Source organism: Diaporthe amygdali (genome assembly GCF_026229845.1).
Source record: "Diaporthe amygdali strain CAA958 chromosome Unknown NODE_60_length_211398_cov_62_513432, whole genome shotgun sequence".
NCBI lineage: Eukaryota > Fungi > Ascomycota > Sordariomycetes > Diaporthales > Diaporthaceae > Diaporthe > Diaporthe amygdali.
In genome coordinates, this window is record NW_026517080.1 from 68,431 (window position 1) to 89,136 (window position 20,706).

Genomic DNA, 20,706 nt, shown 5'->3' on the forward strand with positions numbered 1-20,706 from the left:
CTTTCTACCCCCTGCACGGGCTTGCAGGGCTGCATGTGGCCAGGAGTGCCAGGGACCGACATTCATCCAGAGGTGCCTTTAATGTGAGCGAACAGAATCAATCGATCGTCATCATTACGATGGAAACCAAGCACCCAGAACTGCAAGGCCATGGGACGGGGCGGGGAGGCGGTCACTCAGCCCAAGGTGAGCACGATTCTTCTCCGGTCAACTCAGCCACTGTGGCTGGGCTGATGTATGTGTGGCGGCGAACTCAAGGGAGAGCAACTTGAGTGTGCAACATCCAAGCATGGCCCGAGCCTAAATATCCTGGCCCTTCTAAGTTTAGAGTGACGCTTGATACAGTTGACCGAGTAACTTGGAAAGTCCGAAGTCTGAGAAATATGGTTGATACTTTTTGCGACAACAATGTGTGAAAGGTTTCAACCAGGAAGTAACAGTATCTCTATCAAGCCCACATATGCAAGTAAGCCTCATGCTTGAACCGGAATTTGCTCTTCTCGTGGCTTCGGCCCGGGAAAGTAACGCAGGTAGTCACTACAGTACAGTATCCTGCATCTGGGTATTCATTCAGTTCCGTTACCATTGGGCCATCGTGGAGAATTGAGTGAACGTTTCTGAACTTCGATAGCTCGGGCACCGCAACACAGCGGCAAACACGATCTGCCCGAGTTGGCCGACATTGGCGCATGGCCTGAGGCCAAAGCTGCAGATCATTGTTTGACCGTAGCATATGCATCAGATAGCCCCCATATCATCAAGCCGCCATTGCAAATGGAAAGGCCGAGCCCGCTTGGCCACCATCACGATGCTATCCTGCGAGCAATACTAATTGGCGAGCTTCCATCTGCAGGCAGTCTTCGTACACATTCTCTCTACAGCTCATCAGACTTGCCACTCACATGCTCATACTTCATGGCCTCGTGCCAGAACAGCCCCTTCCCATCCAGCCGTGTCATTGAAGCATTTTTCAGCCCCTTAAATCCCTCGCTAATATACAAGGGGTATCCGGCGGGCGTAGCCAGCAGTGTCATCGGCAGCCTCCCACCTGGTGGGCGCCTCATCAGCTCCAGCTGTGCCTTGCCCCATCGTAAATGCTGTGCAGCAAAACCATTCCCGTCCCATTCCGGGTGTGTTGCTAGCAGGCCAAGATAGAGCTGGGCGCCGAGGGGCTCAGTGAGGTACTTGCGTTCGACATCCTCCATAAATTGCTGAAAATGAACAGCACGAGTAAGGTTCATGTCGAGATGCGCAGAGCAGTCGAAGACTGAGTCTGGTCTGTGGTCGACACTACCTTGGACGGTCTGGGACAAGCTGAATGCGAGAAGTGATGACAAATGAGGCGAAGCACGTGATGAATCGTTGTCATCGTGGTCTTGAGTCCGGCTGAAATCCCATACCGAAACGGATACAACTTTCTCCCCGGAGTTGGATGTCGAACTTGGCACTGTGATCACTTGGAACCTATAATCCAATGTGTGCTGTTGGAACAACGCAAGGTAGCTATCACGCTGGCAAGTCCACGTATATTCCTCGCCAGCCTCGTCCGCAAATTGGCGAATATATTTAAAGACCGGCGAAGGTTTGAACGCGTCGATGATTACGGTGGTAATATCGTCTATGTCGTCAATTGTGGCATTGCGGAAGCTGGAGGGCACCAGGGCCGAGACAGACGATGCAGCAAAAAGGGTCAAAAGAAGGAAGAGGGAACATGAGGCTCTCATTGTGCTTCACCGTGGGTTGCGTTGAGTCAAGATAGTCAGACGTCGGCGGAGGAAGCAGATAGAGAAGATTGGATCGAGGGTGTGAGACTGAAGACCTCCGGCAGTGGACGGGGTTCGCTCTCCGTCTTACAGCTGCATCCAGCCACATCCTGTTAGACACGCATCATTCAGGCTAGCTCCAGAGAGCAGGCAGGCCTCCTAAACCATGGTCATATTGAGTGTTTGCATGTTGAGTCGCGAGGTGTTCATGTCTTCGCGCGAGGATTATAAATTTTTCAGGTTCCTCAAGGCCCAAATTCAGCTGGCAGCTTTTTTGCTTGGCTTGGACTCTGTTGCCCTGTCGATTGAACTGCGTACCGCCAAACTACCTATCTAGATACCTTAGGCAGGTGGGTGGGCACTTAGGTGGTGAGGTACAACGGTACCTAAGAGATGATAGTGGCCCCACTTTTCTGCCTCGCCTGCTGGTGCCAGCTGCTCACCAACTGGCGGCCAGTTTTCCGCACCACTGTCCAATTTTTCCCAACTCGACCCCATCAAAGCCGCTACTCTACACTCCGAGAAGTTTGAGCATCGACAAACCATCACCACACCCATCGCCAGTCAAGATGCCTACCCGATTCTCCAAGACGCGCAAGGTCAGCACTTTCGAATCCAAGACGATGACGATTTAATATGCAGTCTTACTGACAATCTCCAAGCACCGCGGCCATGTCAGTGCCGGTAACGGTCGCGTTGGCAAGCACAGAAAGGTACGACCCAATCCACGACCGAACTCGTCAAACCCATCATACAAAAAAGCCTCCGGGATGCCGACCACGAGAATGAGACGCTGACTTCGGCTTGCAATTTGACAGCACCCCGGTGGTCGTGGTATGGCCGGTGGTCAGCACCACCACAGAACCAACCTCGACAAGTACCACCCTGGTTACTTTGGTAAGGTCGGTATGAGGCGCTTCCACCTTCTGCGGAACCACCAGTGGAAGCCCGAGATCAACGTCGACAAGGTATGAAAGAACAACACCCGGTGGGCAAATGGTTGCGGTGGACAAACGGTTGCTGATTACCCACACAGCTGTGGTCTCTGGTTCCCGCCGACGTCCGCGAGAAGACCCTGAAGAACTCGGCCGCCGACTCCGCCCCTCTCATCGACCTCAACGCTCTCGGATACGCCAAGCTCCTCGGAAAGGGCCGCCTGCCTGCTGCCCCCATTGTTGTCCGCGCACGATATGTCAGTAAAGAGGCGGAAAAGAAAATTACGGATGCCGGTGGCGTTGTTGAGCTCGTCGCCTAGGCGATTGGAGAGAGAGAAGGGATCATGAAGGGACACGGCAAACCAAAAAAGAGCAACTTTGCACACAGAATCGGTCGGAAGGGGCTGGCTGATGGATCTCATACCTGGCGTCAATCGGTTTTCCCGTGTTTAGAGCAATGACAACATTGTTACGATGAACAAATACCCATTTGAACAGCCTTGCTCGAGGAGGAGACTATCGCGGCGCCGAGGTCACAACGTGAGGTGCCTGCCATGGAGACTTGCGCCGGGCGACATGACGAGATTAGGTCATGAGCTAAATATGAGAATGACAGTCGTGACCGATTCTACCAGCCCTTGAGTGGTCCCGCACTGTTCATATTCAGCGACGAGTCTACCTATGCAAATTGTGGCCTGGTGTACGTTTGATGCATTTGCCACGAGCTAACAAGCGTTTGAAGTGAGAAGCGAGCAAACTCAAGCCGAGCGCCATTTGCGGCCCCGGGCCAGCCGCTGGCTAGCAGATGAAGACACAGCGAAGGACGAGCACACGGCCTTGCTGCTTCCTCGACTGCCGCATTATTGTATATCGTATGGTGCCTGCCAATAACCGTGACGGCATCTCGTACAGCTCTGCAGGAAATGGACAACCCGACGATGCCCAAAGCTGGTTATGCTGTGAGCTCGCGTGTTGCTTGAGCGGCCGGGCTTTCGTCAACATAGGGGTCAGAGCTTGGACTCTGGGGTGCATTAGTGAATTATGGACTGTGTCCTATTGCCCATGGACTTGCTCGTCTCTGGCCCGAGATAGTCCAGATCTCCAGGTCCGGTTATTGGCCACGCATCGCATACAAGTATGGCAAAACCACCTGGCCAGTCAGACCTGCGCAGTATAACCGAACTTGGACACCCAGTGTTCATTGGCCACGAGTTGTTTAGGGTGGTCTTGAAATACCCGTTGGTGGGACGTCATGGTCGGAGTTGATAAGACTTGCGTGCGCCTTGCGACGAGTGGGTGTCAATTCCCAGATCCCACGACCTATTGACTGTGTCTCGTCTGAACTCTAACCCTGGTCTTGACCTGCAAAATCAGGCTTGAGTTACCGTGTACTCCCTGCCTACAGATCTATGCAGGCAGTAGCCGCCAATGATGACAGGCGGCTGCTCAGACCTTGGCGGGCTCGCTCGTCCAGCTCCAAGTTGTCCGGCTGGGAGGGGCGTTCTTCCAAGGTCCAGGGAAGACAGACTGCCTTGGCGCGGGCGCGAGCTGAGCTAGTGACATCACCTTCCGTCTCTGCTCGTGTGCCACGAAGCAGATGGTGACGCGGGGCCAGAATAAAAGGGCTCATGTGTCGTGTGCGCTCCATTGAATCATGATCTCTACAATCTTCCGCTTGTAAAACAAAGGTACACTCACATCAAGCCACTCATATAAGAATTTCGGCCAAAATCAATCAGCTACTGCAAAAACTTCCACCATGGATTTTGTCAAGAACCTCGCCGGCGGTAACAAGGACGGACAGCAGCAAGAACAGCAAGGGGAGCAGAAATCAGAGGGAGGGTTCATGAGCAAGCTGAACAATATGGCCGGTGGTGGGGCGTCTGGTGAGAAGAAGGAGGACGGCCTCGACAAGGGTGAGCATGTCTGGCGCCGGCGTCGGCAATTATATGAGGCACAGCCTTGGACTGACAGCATTAATGTACAACACAGGTGTTGACTGGGTCCAAGAGAACGTGCTGGGCCAAGGCAAGCAAGACAACGAGTCAGCGGTAGAACAAGCCAAGGACGAGCAGATCTCAGGTACGGCATCGACTGCCTCTACTCTCTCCCTAGAGGAAAACATGTCCCGGTGCCGACTGCTGACACAACACACGTGAATAGACTTCATCCGTGGCCAGTACAAAAACACAACCGGAAAGGACTTCCCAGTTGCCGACAAGTGAGCGATAGTCGCACAGGAGCAACATGTGAAATGCAGGTCGAAGCCGCTTGCGCGTATTATCTTTTCGTTGTTGCTGGGGCCAACGTTGTCGCCAAAAGCATGTCTCGCCTCCCGAGACCGTTCTGTTTGCTGAGCTCAATCTTTCCGGGGGCAGAAGACACCGGGGGCCTCCCTCATAAATTAATTTCATAGCAAAATGGGTCCTTTAAAGCAACTGCAACGTGTGGACAGTCGACAGCGCTCCCACGAACGATCCAATATGCTCAGCCCGCCCATAGAAGACTTGCTTGCCACGCTTACAAGGTTATTTGCAATCACCTAAACAAAATGAAGAGACTTTTCCATACAGCTTACATGGACTCCAAAGACTTATGTAGATGCTAAAAGCACAGGGAAGTCTTAAAGGGCCAGGCTGTATCGATGGGTATGGGAGGTTGTGTCTTTTGGGGTAGCCACCGTAGTGAAGCTCCGAAGGTTAGCCGCACGCCAACGTTTCTGTAGAGTCCCTGTGACCCGTGAGTGGGGAGCTCCCAGGGCTGAGTTGGTGGGACCCCTGGATTTCCGGGCCCATCGGCTCGGGGCCTCGGGGTGGGGGGCAGCCGCTCCACCAACACGGAGCTTATTGTCTAGCAACTGACATCAAGTCCTGTACCCGCGAGTTCGCTGACAACTGATGACCCGAGTCCTCCGGCCTGCCCGTCACCAGGTTGTGTATTTCTACTCCTAGCCTCACCCAAAGATCGGTTTGACCCAGCTCGTGCTCCGTGCTGCCTCTCCCTAGTCCCATCTCATCCCCATCGCCATGGACTACGTCGAGCAGCGCATGGCTCAAGAGGCCCAGAGAGCCGCCGAGTAAGCACAGCCAGCTCCTGACCCCGTTCATCAAGCCTGTTCCCGTCTCTCTCAGGCATCAGCCTGCTCTGAGCAGGCGGGCAGGAAGTCAGGCAGGAAGGCAAAGGCTGACCACCGCGTGGAACCTGCACAGAACCGCTCAAAACAATGCCCTCCTCACGCCTCTAAACGTCCTCCTACTCCTCCTCCTCGGCTACACCTTGTACGCCACCCTGAGGCCCTCTCCGCCGCCGCTGCTCCCCAAGGAACCGCCCGCCACCGTCTTCCGCACCTTCAACCCACGCACCCTGCTCCCCTTTGATGGCAAGGACGGCGGCCCCATCTACTTCGCCGTGCGCGGCCGCGTCTTCGATGTCTCGACCGGCCGCAACTTCTACGGCCCCGATGGGCCTTACGAAAACTTTGCCGGTCGTGATGCCTCACGCGGCCTGGCCTCCGGTTCCTTCGACGAGGACATGTTAACCAAGGACCTCGACGGCCCGCTCGACTCCCTTGAGAATCTAGGTCCTGATGAGATGCAGTCCTTGCGGGAATGGGAGGAGAGCTTCCTGAGCAAGTATCTAGTTGTCGGCAGGCTGGTCCCTGTTGGGCAGGAGGACAAGCAGTACGCCTAGCTTCTCAATCGTGTCAAGGGCATAGAAGCATTCCTCGGGGGACGGGGGGAAGGACACCTAACCAGGAGACTTGTAGCATTGGAGGCTTGCCCACGGACAAGAGATGCCCCGCTTAGGAGGGAAGGATGCCATATGCAAAATAGACGGCTCATTCGGAATGCCCTACTATCGTTACTACTGCGACGTCTCATCTTCCTCGGTCTACCAGCTCCACGCCCTAATCAGGCTGTCCTTCAGATTTTGGAAACTCGCCCAGCCTCGCCGCTAATGCACCATCACTGTCCCAGTCACCAGTCTCCTTCTTCTGCCTTGCCCAATCCAAAAGTCTAGGGCTATCATGTAAAAATGCTAGCATACTGACAAGCATATCTACGTCTCGAGGCAACAGCTCAACTCGCTTCCCGTAAGACACATATATCGCCACCGTGACTGGACAAAGGGAAGCCAGCAGAACCACAGATACAAACCACACTAGGCGACATGAAACAGGGACATGAACCCACGCCTCCATCGTCCGCGACATACTGGGAGCAGCCATGCTTTCGTTGTACTCGGTACCCTTCGGGCTCGCTACAGCGAGAAGGTCGGGCGGCAGATGCTCGTCGATAGGCAGCCACGGCCACGTTGACCTGCTCTGAGGCGAAGGGTTTGAGGTAAACACTCAAGGTCTGGCTGCACGAGGGTGTCTACGCCGAGAAGTGCGCGTTTGTTCTGATCGGCTTAGATGCAAGGCCGAAAAGGAGAGGAAGTCGACGTTGATTACGGTGTCGCGGATGTTGAACTGGTCATGGTAGGTCAGCAGGCCCGGACACGACGCTTTCACTGTGCGGTGGTCGTAGAACGTGGCACTTACAACTCGGTCTCAACCTGCTTGTTCCATCGTGGTCAAGGCCGACGCCGCGGCAGTCTTAAGATTGGTCGAGTACACAAGGCCCTGTCAGAACATCCAGACATTGCTACGCGAGATCAGATCTCCCGGTATCTGCTCAAGCTGGCGGGCTTCTCCGGACTCCCCTGTAAGTCGTGTTATATTCACTCCCGTACTGAGTCTCATCATCTGGTACGAACGTACACGGGTCCCACGCCACATTGTTATCAGTCCATGCAGCCGTTGCATTCTGCGGCTCGCCGATCATCGTGTATCAAGCAGTGTTGGGAGCGTTGGGTCAGAGTAAGTGTGAGTCATTGAGCCAAGGCTTTTGCTTCCTATCACAATTGGAACTTGTCGCAGCTCGAGCTAGCGACTCGTTTCTACCGCGTGCATTGCAACTCAAATGTCCTTGTCCCACAGGGCTGAGATGCCAACAGTGAACATTTCAGTATCCAAAGCGCGGCGGGGATCAAATCTAAATATCTCGAAGCCTTCACTGAACCAAAAATGAGCGGCGAGTTTGTATTTTCAACCATAATTGAGTCCCCAAGCGGCCTCGAGTGGTTCAGCATAGCGGAAAATGGTTGCAGCCGTTTGAGCGTCCCTTCAACCGCACCGTACCACAGCTCAATCCCGACGGCAAAAAGGGTGGGTGTGATAGAACATGACGCAAGGCTTGTCGCCATACTGGCTACGCTCAGATGAGCCTCGTAAACAAGAGCCTGTTGGTGGAGCTTGACTGTCTGGGACACTCTATATAGCATGGTGCTGAACTATAAAACGAGACATGCATGCGTTCGTATGGCTACGCCTTATACAAGTCTCCTTCCCTGATTCCAATATACGGCCACCATGGTCATTAGAGCAGCGAGAGTAGCTAGCAAGGATGTTCCCATCCAGTTCCATGATACAAACGGTGGAGAGCTTTTCGGCTCGTCTTTGAGAAGACTTCTGAAATCATTGCTTTGGTCAGACTCTAATGGGGACATATTTTGTACAGTGCTCAGCGAGCCATCTTCCAGATTGCACCATACAAGGCAGAAACGCTTGGGAAGTCTGTCCACAGAGGGCCGACTGAGTCCTTGAAATGCTGCTGTCGCTGAATCATCTGAAGCGATCAGAGCCGCAGCGGCAGCAACACTGGCAAAAACCTTAGACAGGCCGAGCGGTCGTCTCTGCGGTCGCGACTGCAAAGTAAAGGCGACTACCATCGCAGCGGTCAGGATAAATAGGACACCAATTACATGATGTCATCCACCACGATTATCCGGCGCTGACCTATGGTGACACTTGCCGGGCTTTCCGTGATTGGGACACCGGCAAGGCTTTGAGCTGACAAAAGCATTTGGCACTGGGTCCAGTCACCGGTGCTGTAAATCCCGAGCATCTTCCAGAATCGAGTCGCTCTCAACGAGCTTGTGTGAGTAGTTGTCGTACATCGCAGCCAGTGCTTGCGACGCGCCCGCAAAGTATCCCGTAGGGAAGTACAACTCTCACTTTGCCCAATAGAACGGATCCTTGTTGAGTGCAAGAGAGTCAATCCGTGCCTACTTGGCTTTGAACTCCCCTGGGTCAATTGACAACTTTGTGGAAATATTAGGCACGGTCACTGTCACATTCACTTTCGCCTCGAGACAGCTGCTCGAGCGTGTATAGCTTGTCGCCTTGAGGGAATCGTTCACAGTCCATGGGCTGTTGAACGATGGAAAAGATCAAAATTCGCAATTCGACGAAGCATTGGAGTATGCAAACATGGTCCAGGTGGGAGCCACCCAGGAGAGATTGTTGAAGTCGTTGGTCCACCAGCCTTTGCTGTCGTCACAGATCCTTCAGCATATTGATGAAAATGAAGGGGATTCACCGTGTGATGTTGACATTGACGGGTGTAAGGGGAACGGCTGAGAGGTATGAGATCACATCCAAGGCCACAATGTTGGCAATCGAGGTCCAACAGAGGAGCTAGCTGCGCGGCCAATGCCCCCTCGTGTTGAGCGCGTCGAATGGATCATTACACTATTGTCGAGACGGAAATCACAACGTGTTGGAATCCAGGAAGACTCACATACGGCGTAGCCATATGAATGCATGCAGGTCCCATTTTCCAGTTCAACACAACGTCAACAGAGCGGAGGCGTGCCCAGGCTTCGCCGAGCGTGAGTAGACTTCCGTCTTCCGGACGAGCCCGAAGGGCCGTAAGTGCAGAGGGAATATAAGACAGCAAAGAGCGTCGGCGTGAACCTCCAAGTGAAGAGTAGGAGTTCCGAGAATTTACTATCGGGTCTTAGCCCACTAATGCTAATCAAGTATATCGTGATGCCTAGAGTTGCTCCACCGAGTAGCATTGGTGTCGCTATAAGAATTGCGAGAAACGGAACATGCAGAGTGTATGGGAGCCATGTGTCGCTGGTCTTTGTTCCCAGGGACAAGTCAGCGGAATGAGAGTCAGAGGCGGCGACCTTCGAGCTTCGGGGATGGCATGTCTCTGTGGGTGCAATTAGACCGCATCGCTGCCATTTAGATATGTCTGCGGTGGCGAAGTGGTTCCTCTCGCACCAGACTAGGACACGTCAAGAGCTAGAGGAGAGGAGTATCGCACGTGGGATCACCTCGATTCAAATCTGTCCACACAACCCCCACCTCATGATCCGGCATGATCCAGATGTATATGGGAACAACGTTTTGCTTTTCGTCGAGAACTATTTATGAAAACGCCTGTCAGTATCACACGATAGCTCTGACACACGGTCCGAGGACCTTTGGCCTGGAATTAATGGTCATTGCTAGGGTTCAATGTTATAGGGGAAAAGGCAAAAGCTGATACTCAAATTTCCAGTATGACTACTCTTTTTCTCGGGATGTTCCTCGTCGACAAGCATCGCGTAAGAGAGAGAAAGAACCTCAAGGGGCGCGTCGAAGAGATTAAGGAAGAGAGTGTGTTTCTAGGGCCGTTGAATATATCCCAATCGCACACTTAAGCCTGCATTAGCGTCAGTGGTTTTCAAGCTTAAAGCGCTTGCAAGCCCTTTAGCTACAATCCTTCAGAGCAAGCGTTTCACTTTCGCAGGCAGCAAAATTCGCCTCCACCAACGACGTCGGCCGCCGCAGTTGAAGGCTGCCCTTGGGAGCGTCCTTCTCACACAAAAGGCCTGGGCCACCAGAACATAAGGGGGTTATTCTAACGACATGCGTAACGAGTACAGTTGCACGCCGATTCATAGGCATGGATAACATTTAATGCCCCCAACCCAGATTTGACTTCTTTGGCTTGGCCGAGGTACGCCATCACTCGCACCATAGTCCCTTTCCGCTGTTCCCTCCATTGCATGTCTTTCAACGTTCACCAGTCATGCTGTACCTGCTCCCACTTGCCTAATGTATTCTGAACCTTCTCCAGTGGATAACTGGGTAGCTTCCAGGGCCACCCTGTATTTCTACTGCAGAGTTACTTTCAGCCTGTGCAGATCGGAATTTCAAAGGTGTGAGGTAGAGACACCAGATGATTGATAATTAAATCACAGTTCGCCTACGCATCACTCAAACGTAGATTGATTGACTCATCTTCTCACCTGTCAAAAAGCTTTCGCGCTGCCAGGTCTCATCTCAGTCTGTCCTATGCTATGTTTCAAACTCTTGATCCGACCACATTGTCCTTGACGCTCTGCTCCAGTCCTGTAAAGCAAAACCCGTAGGCGGCCTCCAACAGCTCTTCAGCCCTCTTGATCGGGTGGATTTCCGATAGGTCTTGCCTTTGGTCTGGCACGTCGTCCCACTTGTTATTAGGATACTGCTTTCTTAAAACCTCAACGATATCGTTGAAGGTAAAAGGTCTAGCAAATGCAAACACACGCTCATCTTTTACGAATGGATTCGCTAACGCTATGACGTGAAGCCGAGCCGTGTCCTGTACGTTCACATAATACTGGGGCGGAATGTGCTTGATCGATTCGTAATCATTATCCAAGACAGCCTTTGTCCAACGAGCCGTCGACGGGTACCCTTGGTTTTCTGGACTGAGGATCGCGCCGATGTTCGCATTAGGGAGGACTACAAAACGTCGTCAGCGAGAAGCTCAGCCAGTCTTGCTGGGAATGCGACAAGGTATTCAGGCCCTCACCTGTGTTTATCACGAACTCATGTTCATTCTCTCTCGCCCACTTCCAGACCGCTTTTTCCGACTCTGCTTTGCTAGCAGCATATACGATAAAAGCATCCTTCTCGCGAGTCTCCGCTTTCCAAGCCATCTCGATAGCCTCATCATTCCATGACTCAGTAGTAACACTGAAATTCTCTCCTGGCTTCGGCAGAGTAGCAGCCGTCGAGGAAGAAGTATACACAAACCTCTTCATCCCCACACCCTCCTTCTTCGCCGCTCGCAGTGCATGGAGCACGCCCTTGACAGCATTGCCAATGACAACATCTGGGTCGGTTGAGTTGCTCACTGTAGTATTTAGGGTCAGTTATGAAAGCACCCAGAAAGAAAACTTCACAAAAGTGGGGAGAGATAGGTAATAATGTGCTCATAACCTATCTTAAAGGCTGCAGCCTAATATAAGGCTCCAAGGTAAGAAGTGAGAGAGACCACAAATGGCAGCTTTCTTCTGTCTTTTTTCGTCCTTTCTTGTTCTTGAAAGGGTTCAAACTATGTCAGAAAGCTGCTTACTATCGCTCGCAACATGCATAAATCCAGATGCACCTGTCAGGGCGGAATCAAAAGCTCCATCAATAGTCATATCAGAGACTTCGACCAGCTCGAACACCTCTGAGCCATACTTGTTCTTGAAATAATCTTCCAACCATGCATTTCGGTAGATGCTGCGCGTTGTGCCGCGAACCTTATAGCCGGCAGACAGGGCCTGGTCCGCAACGTGGGAGCCAATGAAGCCGTTGACGCCAGAGACGACGACTAAGCTGCCGTAGGGTATACCAGGCGAGGCAATGCCTTTCAGCGGCATGTTTGGGGTAATTCTTGTTAGGGTTGGGATCCGGTGAAGGAAGAGAAGAGACAATTTATCGGAGTAGCTATGTGTGAGCTGGTGGCATTCCGAATTATGTACCCAACTTGCTTGATGTCTCTCTTTCCTTTTAGGTCAATGACGTAACGAGTACATGCAACCGTGCTGACACAGTAAGAGAAATGGCATTAGTGGCGCACCCGGTCGGCTTAACGTTTCTAACCCAAGATCTCAGTATTTCCGGGCATACAAGTTGCAATATTGCTCTCACTGCTTGATTCCACTATTCTGATCAAAATCTAGTCGGGCCATATATTGCTTTAAAATACCTGCATAATTTGACCAGATCAGCATACAAGAGTAGTTCTGCCTCAGTGCACAGTTGACAGCCGACTTAAGAAAGAGGAAAGCAAGAGGGAGATAACAATAATGGAAGGCAAAGTCAGACCGGCATCTCTCTTCTTCACTCATCAATGTCTCCGAGAACTGAGTAGATACTTTATTTGACGTCACAAGATGGACGCGTCTACGCCACAGCATACGCATTGTTCGCTAATGGAAACAAAAGCCTCCAGGACCTGTAAAATGGGATATCGTCTCGGACATATCTCTGAAGAAAGGTAAGATTAATGATTATCTTCCTCCTATGCATTATTTCTGGTTGATGATGGTGTTAGTTGGTACCTGCTGAACCAGTTTTAACCATATAAAATCAGCGCAATGGACCACACTCCTAATAGGTTCTCACTACTGAAGAAGCCGTCGCCTTTGCACGGTCAGTTATAGATTACAAGCAGCCTCAATTACTGCAGTCACCCAATATGCATGAATGCACACTGGCAGATGACGACAGCTCACACAAACATACCCCAACAGCATGCGGAAGCTCGCTCTATTCAATGTTCGCAAGGCTTCAGGACACATTGCAGTGTGATGTCAGCTCGATAGTGAGCTGATGTGTAAACATATGAGTTGCTCAATGAACCCGATACTCATGTATCGTCTTATATGGGTATGCAGGAAATAAGAACCGTGAAACGTAGGGCCGATGTCCAAGCATTGGAGAGTTGTTAGTTGTGCACTGCAAAAATTCCAAGGTATGCAACTCCTCGAGATCTGTAGCAAAAGCCCATAGTCTACAATCGACTCACCAACCTATGAGGATTTTAGCTTGTGTTAATTGTTCTCTGTTGCAATTATTCGTGCACATACGGTATACATGCGATGCGAAGTCAAGAACGCAATCTAGCAAGGCCGAGGGAAGGATTGCATGCCAAGGTTCATTCAAGCTTTGTGTCACCCGGTCACCTAGACTACTCTGTATTGGGAGCAGCTTCCTACCTAGGTAAGAAGCGAAGATGCCAGGGGCCATGAGAGGGTTAGAGATATTCAGGTTTCGTTTCTGGCAGCTGGCCAAGTACTGGCCATGGATAGTACGAACTTACTGTCTCCGCTCGAGCCATAAAGATATTCAGAGTATCCCGCCTCATACACTGGTAATCACACTGAGGAGGGAGACAGGCAGTTTCAATCGCGATACCTCCTCCATATGAATTTCCAATAAGCGAAGATCTAGGTGGGTCTTCTACCTTCTTATGTAGGCCAAAAGACCTTGTAGACCTTGTAGGGCGAGATCCTGGGCAGTTAGGGCGGTCAACAGCTCTCAATGTCGGATATGGATGGTCCAACGCCTCGGAAGCTTCATCATCATGGACCAGCGGCAGGCGAGATGCGATGGGGTGATTGGCCTGAAGATAGCAGATATGCCCTAAACTAGAAAGCCCTTGATAAGCACGATAGCCGCAGATGGCTCAGAAAGGCAGGTCAAAATGCATGTGGTCAGCATGGGATGCGTCAAAGGCAGTCTTGGCGCCACTCAGAAATGAGTCTAGGGGAACAGTGTGGAAGCAGAGCGAGGAGAAGAATGAAAATTAAATAACAGGAAAACGAAAAGTTATCCAAGGGCAGTTAGTCTCTATCATTTGATGTGGTTTCCATTAAAATGCAAGTAATTATGGTTATTGAATGAATTCTTATCAAAAGAGGGTCTCAACCTCAATTAGTGTGAAAGACGTCAATAACATATGGCAAGAATCAAATGAAGAGATTTTTAATTTGTTTTCCATGGTCCAATTATATAGTTCATCTGGAAAGGACTTCGGTCGAAGTTGATCATTGCAAAGGTGTCGTAAGTCTCTATTTGGAACCGAGTAATAAAGTTGGCTCCAAGTACTCATGCCGGCCCCGAGTGATTAGAACCTAGAAATCAGTATGTTTCACAGGTGGCTGTTGACTACATTGCAAAGACTCAGGGCCCCTTTCCTCGGTCAGTGTTCACATTTCAGCTCTGAAATTTGAAGTTGAAGTCTGGCCTTCGCATTGCACTCTCAGTCTTACATTTCCTGCGATTCATAATGGCGGGAGAGGACGATGAAAAAGGGTTCACGCCACTTATGAACCATCAATCTGACGATGGGTCAGATGAAATCAGTTGCCCGAGATGCAGGCACCAACGTAAGCCTCAGCACGCCAAATGGTCCTCTTTAGGCTTAAAGGTCCTTCTCGTGGGCCTTGTGGCCGCCACTGCAATTGTCACTGGCTTGGCGCTCACAGTCTTTGGCTGGATATACAACGAACACAAGTTTTTCACTGACGCCGAGCGTCACACTTGCAATCTGCCGACGGACTCCATATTTGGGAACAGTAAGCTTCTCTCTAAGTCTGCTTGACTAATTGGCCGCAGACATCCATTTCCAGCGGAAAATACTAGTATAAATGACACTAACGCTTCCAACACCAAACTACAGTCCCTTGGCGAACGGTCATCGTTGACAAAGATCCCCGATTCAATGATGTTACCGTTCCGGGTAATGCAGGGGGAGATGGCCTGAATGATGGCTTCGTGTGGAGTGACATTATACCAAGTGAGTAGACTACATGTGCGAGGCTATCACTTGTGCGCTGACTCATTCGTTGCCAGCAACCATGGTCGCCATCCAAGATCCTAAGCGCTTTGGCCTAAGCGGTGGCGGCAAGGACTGGGAGAGCCCAGAAGAATTCGATGAGTCGACCGAGGCGTATACAGTATCCATCATGCATCAGTTGCACTGCTTGGTAGGCCGCGTCCTTCACTTCTAATGGTTCCAGTGGCTTAATACTAATGATGATTCCCCTGTTTCTCAAAATAGGCCGACTTCAAGAACCATTTCCTTACGTTCAGGAACACAAGCATTCTTAGTGAGGGAGATTTCGCTCATTTATCACATTGCGTCGAGATTGTGAGACGGGGCGTCATGTGCAAGGCTGACCTGGCTCTGGAAACCCCCGACGACCCAAGCATTTGGCCACGGCAGCATGTCTCTGGTTGGGGTAACCTACACGTGTGCAGAGACTGGGATTCGGTTATGAAAGCCATCAAGGAACATGCAATCACTCGTGGCACGACGGGATGGAGAAGGATTCGGGAAGACGATCCACCTCTCATTGTGGCTTAAATGACTACAGGGAAGCTGGCGGGATATCCGATTGATGCGAAAAAGCATATGCGATAACAGAAGCCTGCTTGCCAGATGTGCCTCTAGAGCCCGAGATGAAAATATGAGTTTCAATATGATCCACCGAGTTTATGTGACGGGGTTCATATATAAAATTCTTAATCGTACCTCTATTGTTCTTTCAAAATAAGGCATATAAGTTAATAAGTTCAAATGTATATGTGTATATAACACTATAGGGGGGGGGGCAAGAGAGCTTTATATACTATTAACAAAAATAAATATTAATATACTAATTATAACTTCTAATTTAACCCTTTCTAAAGTAAATATTCTAGTATTCTTATATTTATTAAGTCAGACCGACTTTATTCATGAAATATTCTAATACTATATATAATTGGTGGGACATTGTTTTCAAGTTAACTATTATCAGCGTATAAAAGCCAGGCCTGTCAGCTAGTGTTGCCGCTAAACGTGTCCCTTGAATCCTAGCCACCCTATCCACTTCCCGTATTGGAAGCGCCCTATTTTCAATAAATACATACTTATGTATGTAGGCATGCGATAGCTGTTGTGTAACAGTCCTCAGAATCCTTCTCGAGGAGGCGTCCTTGGCGCAGTCTGTATCGGCAGGGCCGTCGAGACCGTCGCGTGAACAAAAGCCCGAGTGGGTGTCGGTCACTCTCAGTGCTGTTCTCCATTCTGCGGATGAACCGAAACGCCAAAAGTCACGAAGAGAATACACATATCAATGCCAAGCGAAGCATTTGAGGCAGAGGCGCTCCCTTCAAGCGAATATTCATTAGTCCTCCACGCGTAGCTAAGCCTACCAGCTTGTCTGACTGTTTGGTTATTCAAGGCCGTCGGCGATCCTCCCAAATGGGGTGAGATGACTGTATTGAATCTCTCGGTTGTACGTAGATGGGCGGGCAGTCACCCCCATATCGCAGGCGTGCTGCGCATGTAACCTGATTGGGCCTGGGTTGGTTTCGGGATAAGACGCATGTGCGCATGGTTCGCTATCTCCGCTGCTATCTTGCCAGTACTATCTCACCCTCGTCCCCCGGGACGCGCTCATTGTGTGGCTGACCTGCCTTGACAGACCACTTTGCAACTGGGATGAAGCAATCAAATCAGATCATTATCTCCGGCCCAACATGGTTGGGTACACCCCACGTCCTCTAGATCCTTCACGGATCAATCCTCCGCTGGCGAGCACCCCTCAGCAGCCAGAATTCGAGGTCACATGGCGCTCACCATGAGAAGAGCTCGTATCTGTGTATTTCATTCGTGGAACGTTGCGCTGGATCTAAGTTAAGTATCTGCACGCCCCGAGGTCCTGGGCGATGGGTTCCGAGGTCCCTGGCTGTAAACTCGTCCTCTTCCTGGCCTTCGGCACCCCTCCTTCTCCTGGATTCTGCGTCGCATTCGCGCCTTGACTCTCGCAAGGCATTTCTACACAAAGAAAGCTTGAAAAAAAGGAAAGAAAAGAAATTGCGCTGCTAACTCCCTTCCCACGAGGGGTCTTGCTTGCAAAGTGACTGCCTCATCATGGGATCCAGCGAGGAATATGGCCGGGAGAAGTCAGCCCCCCCGTCGCCACATGAGCAGCACGTCTTGGCCCAAAATGATGTAGACCATGGCGCAGACAGCGAGCTGCAAAGGCGCCTGAGCAGCCGGCACATCACCATGATTGCCCTGGGCTCATCAATTGGAATGGGGCTATGGCTCGGCAGTGGAACGAGTCTCATCAATGGTGGCCCGGCTGCACTTCTTATCGGGTGTAAGTCTCTCTTCTCTTCCCTTGTACCGTCTCGTTGTGTCGCAGGGAATCTACTGGCTGGGGACATGAGAAGCTCGAAGGCTCACATTTTCAAGACCTTCTCTCCGGGACAATGATTTGGTGCGTCTCGCAATCCATCGGCGAGATGGCCGTTATGTACCCTCTCCCTTCGGCGTTCGTGCAATGGACCAACAAGTTCGTCGATCCTGCAGCTGGACTGACCCTAGGATGGTGCTATTGGTTCCAGTATTGGATCACCATCGCCAACGAGCTGGCCGGCCTTGTGACCGTTCTCAGTTTCTGGACTGACAGGGTGCCTACCGCTGCGTGGATCACAATCTTCTTCCTCGTCATCGTCGCTATCAACGTTGTCGCTGTCAATTGGTTCGCCGAAGTCGAGGTAATCTTCGCGAGTATCAAGTTCGGCTGGATCTTTGTCGTTATCATATCTATGATAGTTATCTCTGCCGGCGGCGCTCCCAGAGGAGGTCCCATCGGCTTCAGGTACTGGAACGAGACCGGGGGTTTCACGAACGGGTTTAAGGGCTTCTTGTCCATAATGCCGACCTGCATTTTCGCCATGTCTGGTTCCGAAAACTGCGGCCTAGTCGCAGCCGAGACCAACAACCCGCGCAAGTCTGTGCCCAAGGCTGTCAGCTCTATTTGGATTCGTCTGGCCCTCTTCTGTGAGTAAATCAAAAGAAGTCTTCTGCTCAATTCCCTCCGTCTCCTGGAAGCTGTGCTAGTGAAGTTCATTAGCTCAGACACTGGACCAGGCTGATCATGTATCTTAGACATCCTTGGCTCGCTCATGGTAACCATCACTGTCAGTCCTGACAACCCGGATCTGTTCGGTGGCGAGGGCACAAACGCTTCACCCTTTGTCGTAGCCTATAAGGACTCGGGCTTGATGCCACTTGCCCACATTATGAACTTCATCATCTTCATCTCCGTGTTGTCGACCGGCAGTATTTCTGGCTATGGCGGATCACGGACTTTGGTCGGGTTGGCTCAGATTGGAATGGCACCAAAGGTTTGTAGAGCCCGTTTCCTTCGCTTTCAGGCTCGCATAGACCAATTGTTTCATTCGTTGACTCTTTGTCGCCATCAACCTAGCAAATGCTCAAGGCAGACAAGACCGGCCGTCCCTGGTTCGCTCTAGTGCCGACGCTCGTCATCGGCGGTGGCCTTGCTTATCTGAACGTCAGCGAAAGTGGAGCCGAGGTCTTTACCTGGTTCTCTAATTTGACTTCCCTCTTCACCCTATTCGGATGGGCCATGATTTGTTTGTCGCACATCCGCATGCGCCACGCCTGGAAGATCCAGGGCCGCTCTGTCGAAGAACTCCCATGGAAGACATGGACATTTCCCTGGGGTGCATACTGGGGTCTCATCTGGTGTATCCTTCTTATCATCGCCGAGTTCTACCTAAGTGTTTGGCCGTTGAGTGAACCCATGAGTGCCAGGAACTTCTTTGCCAACTACATTTCTATTGTTGCCGGAGTCGTCATATGGCTAATCACTCGTGCCTACTTTTATGCTACCAAGAGGCAGGGCTGGTGGGTCGACTCGCTCACTGTCAACCTTGACGAAGGCCGCAGGTTCTACTCTCGGGCAGCCATTGAGGATGCCGAGAAAGGCGGCATCAGAAAGTCTGCTTTTGGATGGGTCCACCACATCTAATAGCTGTGAAGACGGGTTTTCGCGAAATGTTTAAGAGCCTCACAACTTTCCACTTGGGGAACAAGAAACCCTTAAAGCCTCGAGTAGCCGAATCCTGAGCTATGATACGCATCAAGCTGGGCATGTTGAAGCGGTGAATGAGGCAACATCCGAGGAGAAGCGATATGACCAATGGTCGATGCTTAGCTATTCTTGTTAGAGCACATGTAATGCACCTTATGGTCGTGGCACTTTCGAAAAATGTACAGAAGTATCTCCCTTTGTCTTGCTTGACCTTTCGTATACTTCTAATCACATATACCCAGCATTACATTGAATCCGTCGTGCACGTATTATGGGATCGCGACCATTGTATTCCTGCTGTCGTTGCTTCCCCGGCTGAACGGACCGAGCTCAGCTAAAAAAGACCCACTGTTCGGCTCGCGGAGTATCTAAATGACTGCGCTAAAAGACACGTGCATCATGCAACGGTAAGCAACGATGCTGCAGGCTCGACGTTTTAGACGACGCGTTCGATCATCAGACGGGACGGGACGAGAGCGTTTCATCCAGCGGCTGGACTCGACGGCCCACAGGCATTGGACGTCAAGTGAGCGCCGGCGCTTGATTGGTGGGAAAGCGGAGTAAAAGAGCGCACTTTACAAAGAATATAATGTGAAATGTACTTTTTTTCCTTTCGAAACTACATTATTGCTTCGAAAAGATGGCGATTTGCTGTGTCGATATATAAATCGCTATGTATTCATATTCAGTACCTTTCTCCAGCATCTGTGTAGGACCAACATGACGAAAGACGGTTCATGCAACTCTGGCTCGGCCGGGGTGCAAATGTGACCTAGGTTATGCTATCTACCACCCTGGCTAGTCATGTTAACCCACAGGGCCGTTTGACAATCAGGGGAGGCCATGTCACCATGATACAATGCAGCCAGAGCACAATTTAGAGTGTCGATGTGTCCGAACAGGTGAATACCTGGGTAGGGCAGAGTGGCACAGCCTGGTGAAACACGGCAATTGCGAAACTCTAGTTTGACTCGTCGAAAGTGAGGACGACATCTGCATTGTATGCATGTGTTTTTGAAGCACTAGCTTTTTCCCGGGGGAGCGGAAGGGGGGGGGGGGGTTGGACGCATTTTCAGGTAGCAATCTTCACCGAATTATCTACCACTGTAATATTGATATCTATAGGTAGATCTGTCAAGCTTAAGATTGCCGAAGTTTGGAGCATCCAAATTTTGGGGAACAGTACCACTTATTCGGGCAAGGGAAAGCCCCCTTGAGTGAAACAAATCCAGGGTAGGATGCCCGTATTACCTGCGTCGAGTCGGCTGTCTTATGTACATTTGGTATTGAAGCAAACTACATTTCAGTTGTCATAGGCCCTACAATTGATGTGAAGTAGTGGTAACTAGACGGTAGTTCTGGGACGCATTGACCCCATCAACCGTCGAACGACTTTTATTGTAGCTTTAGGGTCAGTCACGGGAGGTCTACAAGGTCAACGCCCAAGACAACCGCAGAAATGGCTGGCT

The 20,706-nt window shown here is 51.0% G+C and overlaps 7 protein-coding genes across 7 annotated transcripts; 5 read left to right on the top strand and 2 right to left on the bottom strand.

Moving 5' to 3' along the window:
• Positions 1-875: 875 nt before the first annotated feature.
• J7T55_006998 (gnat family) lies at positions 876-1,724 on the bottom strand (the record flags this gene model as incomplete). Its single annotated transcript, XM_053135846.1, has 1 exon — positions 876-1,724. The coding sequence occupies one exon, from the start codon at positions 1,722-1,724 to the stop codon at positions 876-878; it is 849 nt and encodes a 282-aa protein (XP_052986496.1).
• A 608-nt stretch (positions 1,725-2,332) lies between these two features.
• J7T55_006999 (60s ribosomal protein l28) lies at positions 2,333-3,018 on the top strand (the record flags this gene model as incomplete). The annotated part of the gene is made up of 4 exons (XM_053135847.1): positions 2,333-2,362; positions 2,426-2,476; positions 2,582-2,731; positions 2,800-3,018. The coding sequence occupies 4 exons, from the start codon at positions 2,333-2,335 to the stop codon at positions 3,016-3,018; spliced, it is 450 nt and encodes a 149-aa protein (XP_052986497.1).
• Positions 3,019-4,457: 1,439 nt separating this feature from the next.
• Positions 4,458-4,923, top strand: J7T55_007000 (uncharacterized protein; the record flags this gene model as incomplete). Its single annotated transcript, XM_053135848.1, has 3 exons — positions 4,458-4,614; positions 4,691-4,780; positions 4,862-4,923. The coding sequence occupies 3 exons, from the start codon at positions 4,458-4,460 to the stop codon at positions 4,921-4,923; spliced, it is 309 nt and encodes a 102-aa protein (XP_052986498.1).
• Positions 4,924-5,724: 801 nt separating this feature from the next.
• On the top strand, positions 5,725-6,388 carry J7T55_007001 (uncharacterized protein; the record flags this gene model as incomplete). The annotated part of the gene is made up of 2 exons (XM_053135849.1): positions 5,725-5,774; positions 5,908-6,388. 2 exons carry the CDS (start codon positions 5,725-5,727, stop codon positions 6,386-6,388), a joined length of 531 nt encoding a protein of 176 aa, XP_052986499.1.
• Positions 6,389-10,881: 4,493 nt separating this feature from the next.
• J7T55_007002 (uncharacterized protein) lies at positions 10,882-12,211 on the bottom strand (the record flags this gene model as incomplete). Its single annotated transcript, XM_053135850.1, has 3 exons — positions 10,882-11,303; positions 11,374-11,697; positions 11,920-12,211. The coding sequence occupies 3 exons, from the start codon at positions 12,209-12,211 to the stop codon at positions 10,882-10,884; spliced, it is 1,038 nt and encodes a 345-aa protein (XP_052986500.1).
• A 2,414-nt stretch (positions 12,212-14,625) lies between these two features.
• On the top strand, positions 14,626-15,705 carry J7T55_007003 (DUF3328 domain-containing protein; the record flags this gene model as incomplete). The annotated part of the gene is made up of 4 exons (XM_053135851.1): positions 14,626-14,914; positions 15,019-15,135; positions 15,192-15,325; positions 15,400-15,705. 4 exons carry the CDS (start codon positions 14,626-14,628, stop codon positions 15,703-15,705), a joined length of 846 nt encoding a protein of 281 aa, XP_052986501.1.
• A 1,554-nt stretch (positions 15,706-17,259) lies between these two features.
• On the top strand, positions 17,260-19,174 carry J7T55_007004 (uncharacterized protein; the record flags this gene model as incomplete). Its single annotated transcript, XM_053135853.1, has 4 exons — positions 17,260-17,491; positions 17,587-18,177; positions 18,286-18,524; positions 18,608-19,174. The coding sequence occupies 4 exons, from the start codon at positions 17,260-17,262 to the stop codon at positions 19,172-19,174; spliced, it is 1,629 nt and encodes a 542-aa protein (XP_052986502.1).
• Positions 19,175-20,706: the final 1,532 nt, after the last annotated feature.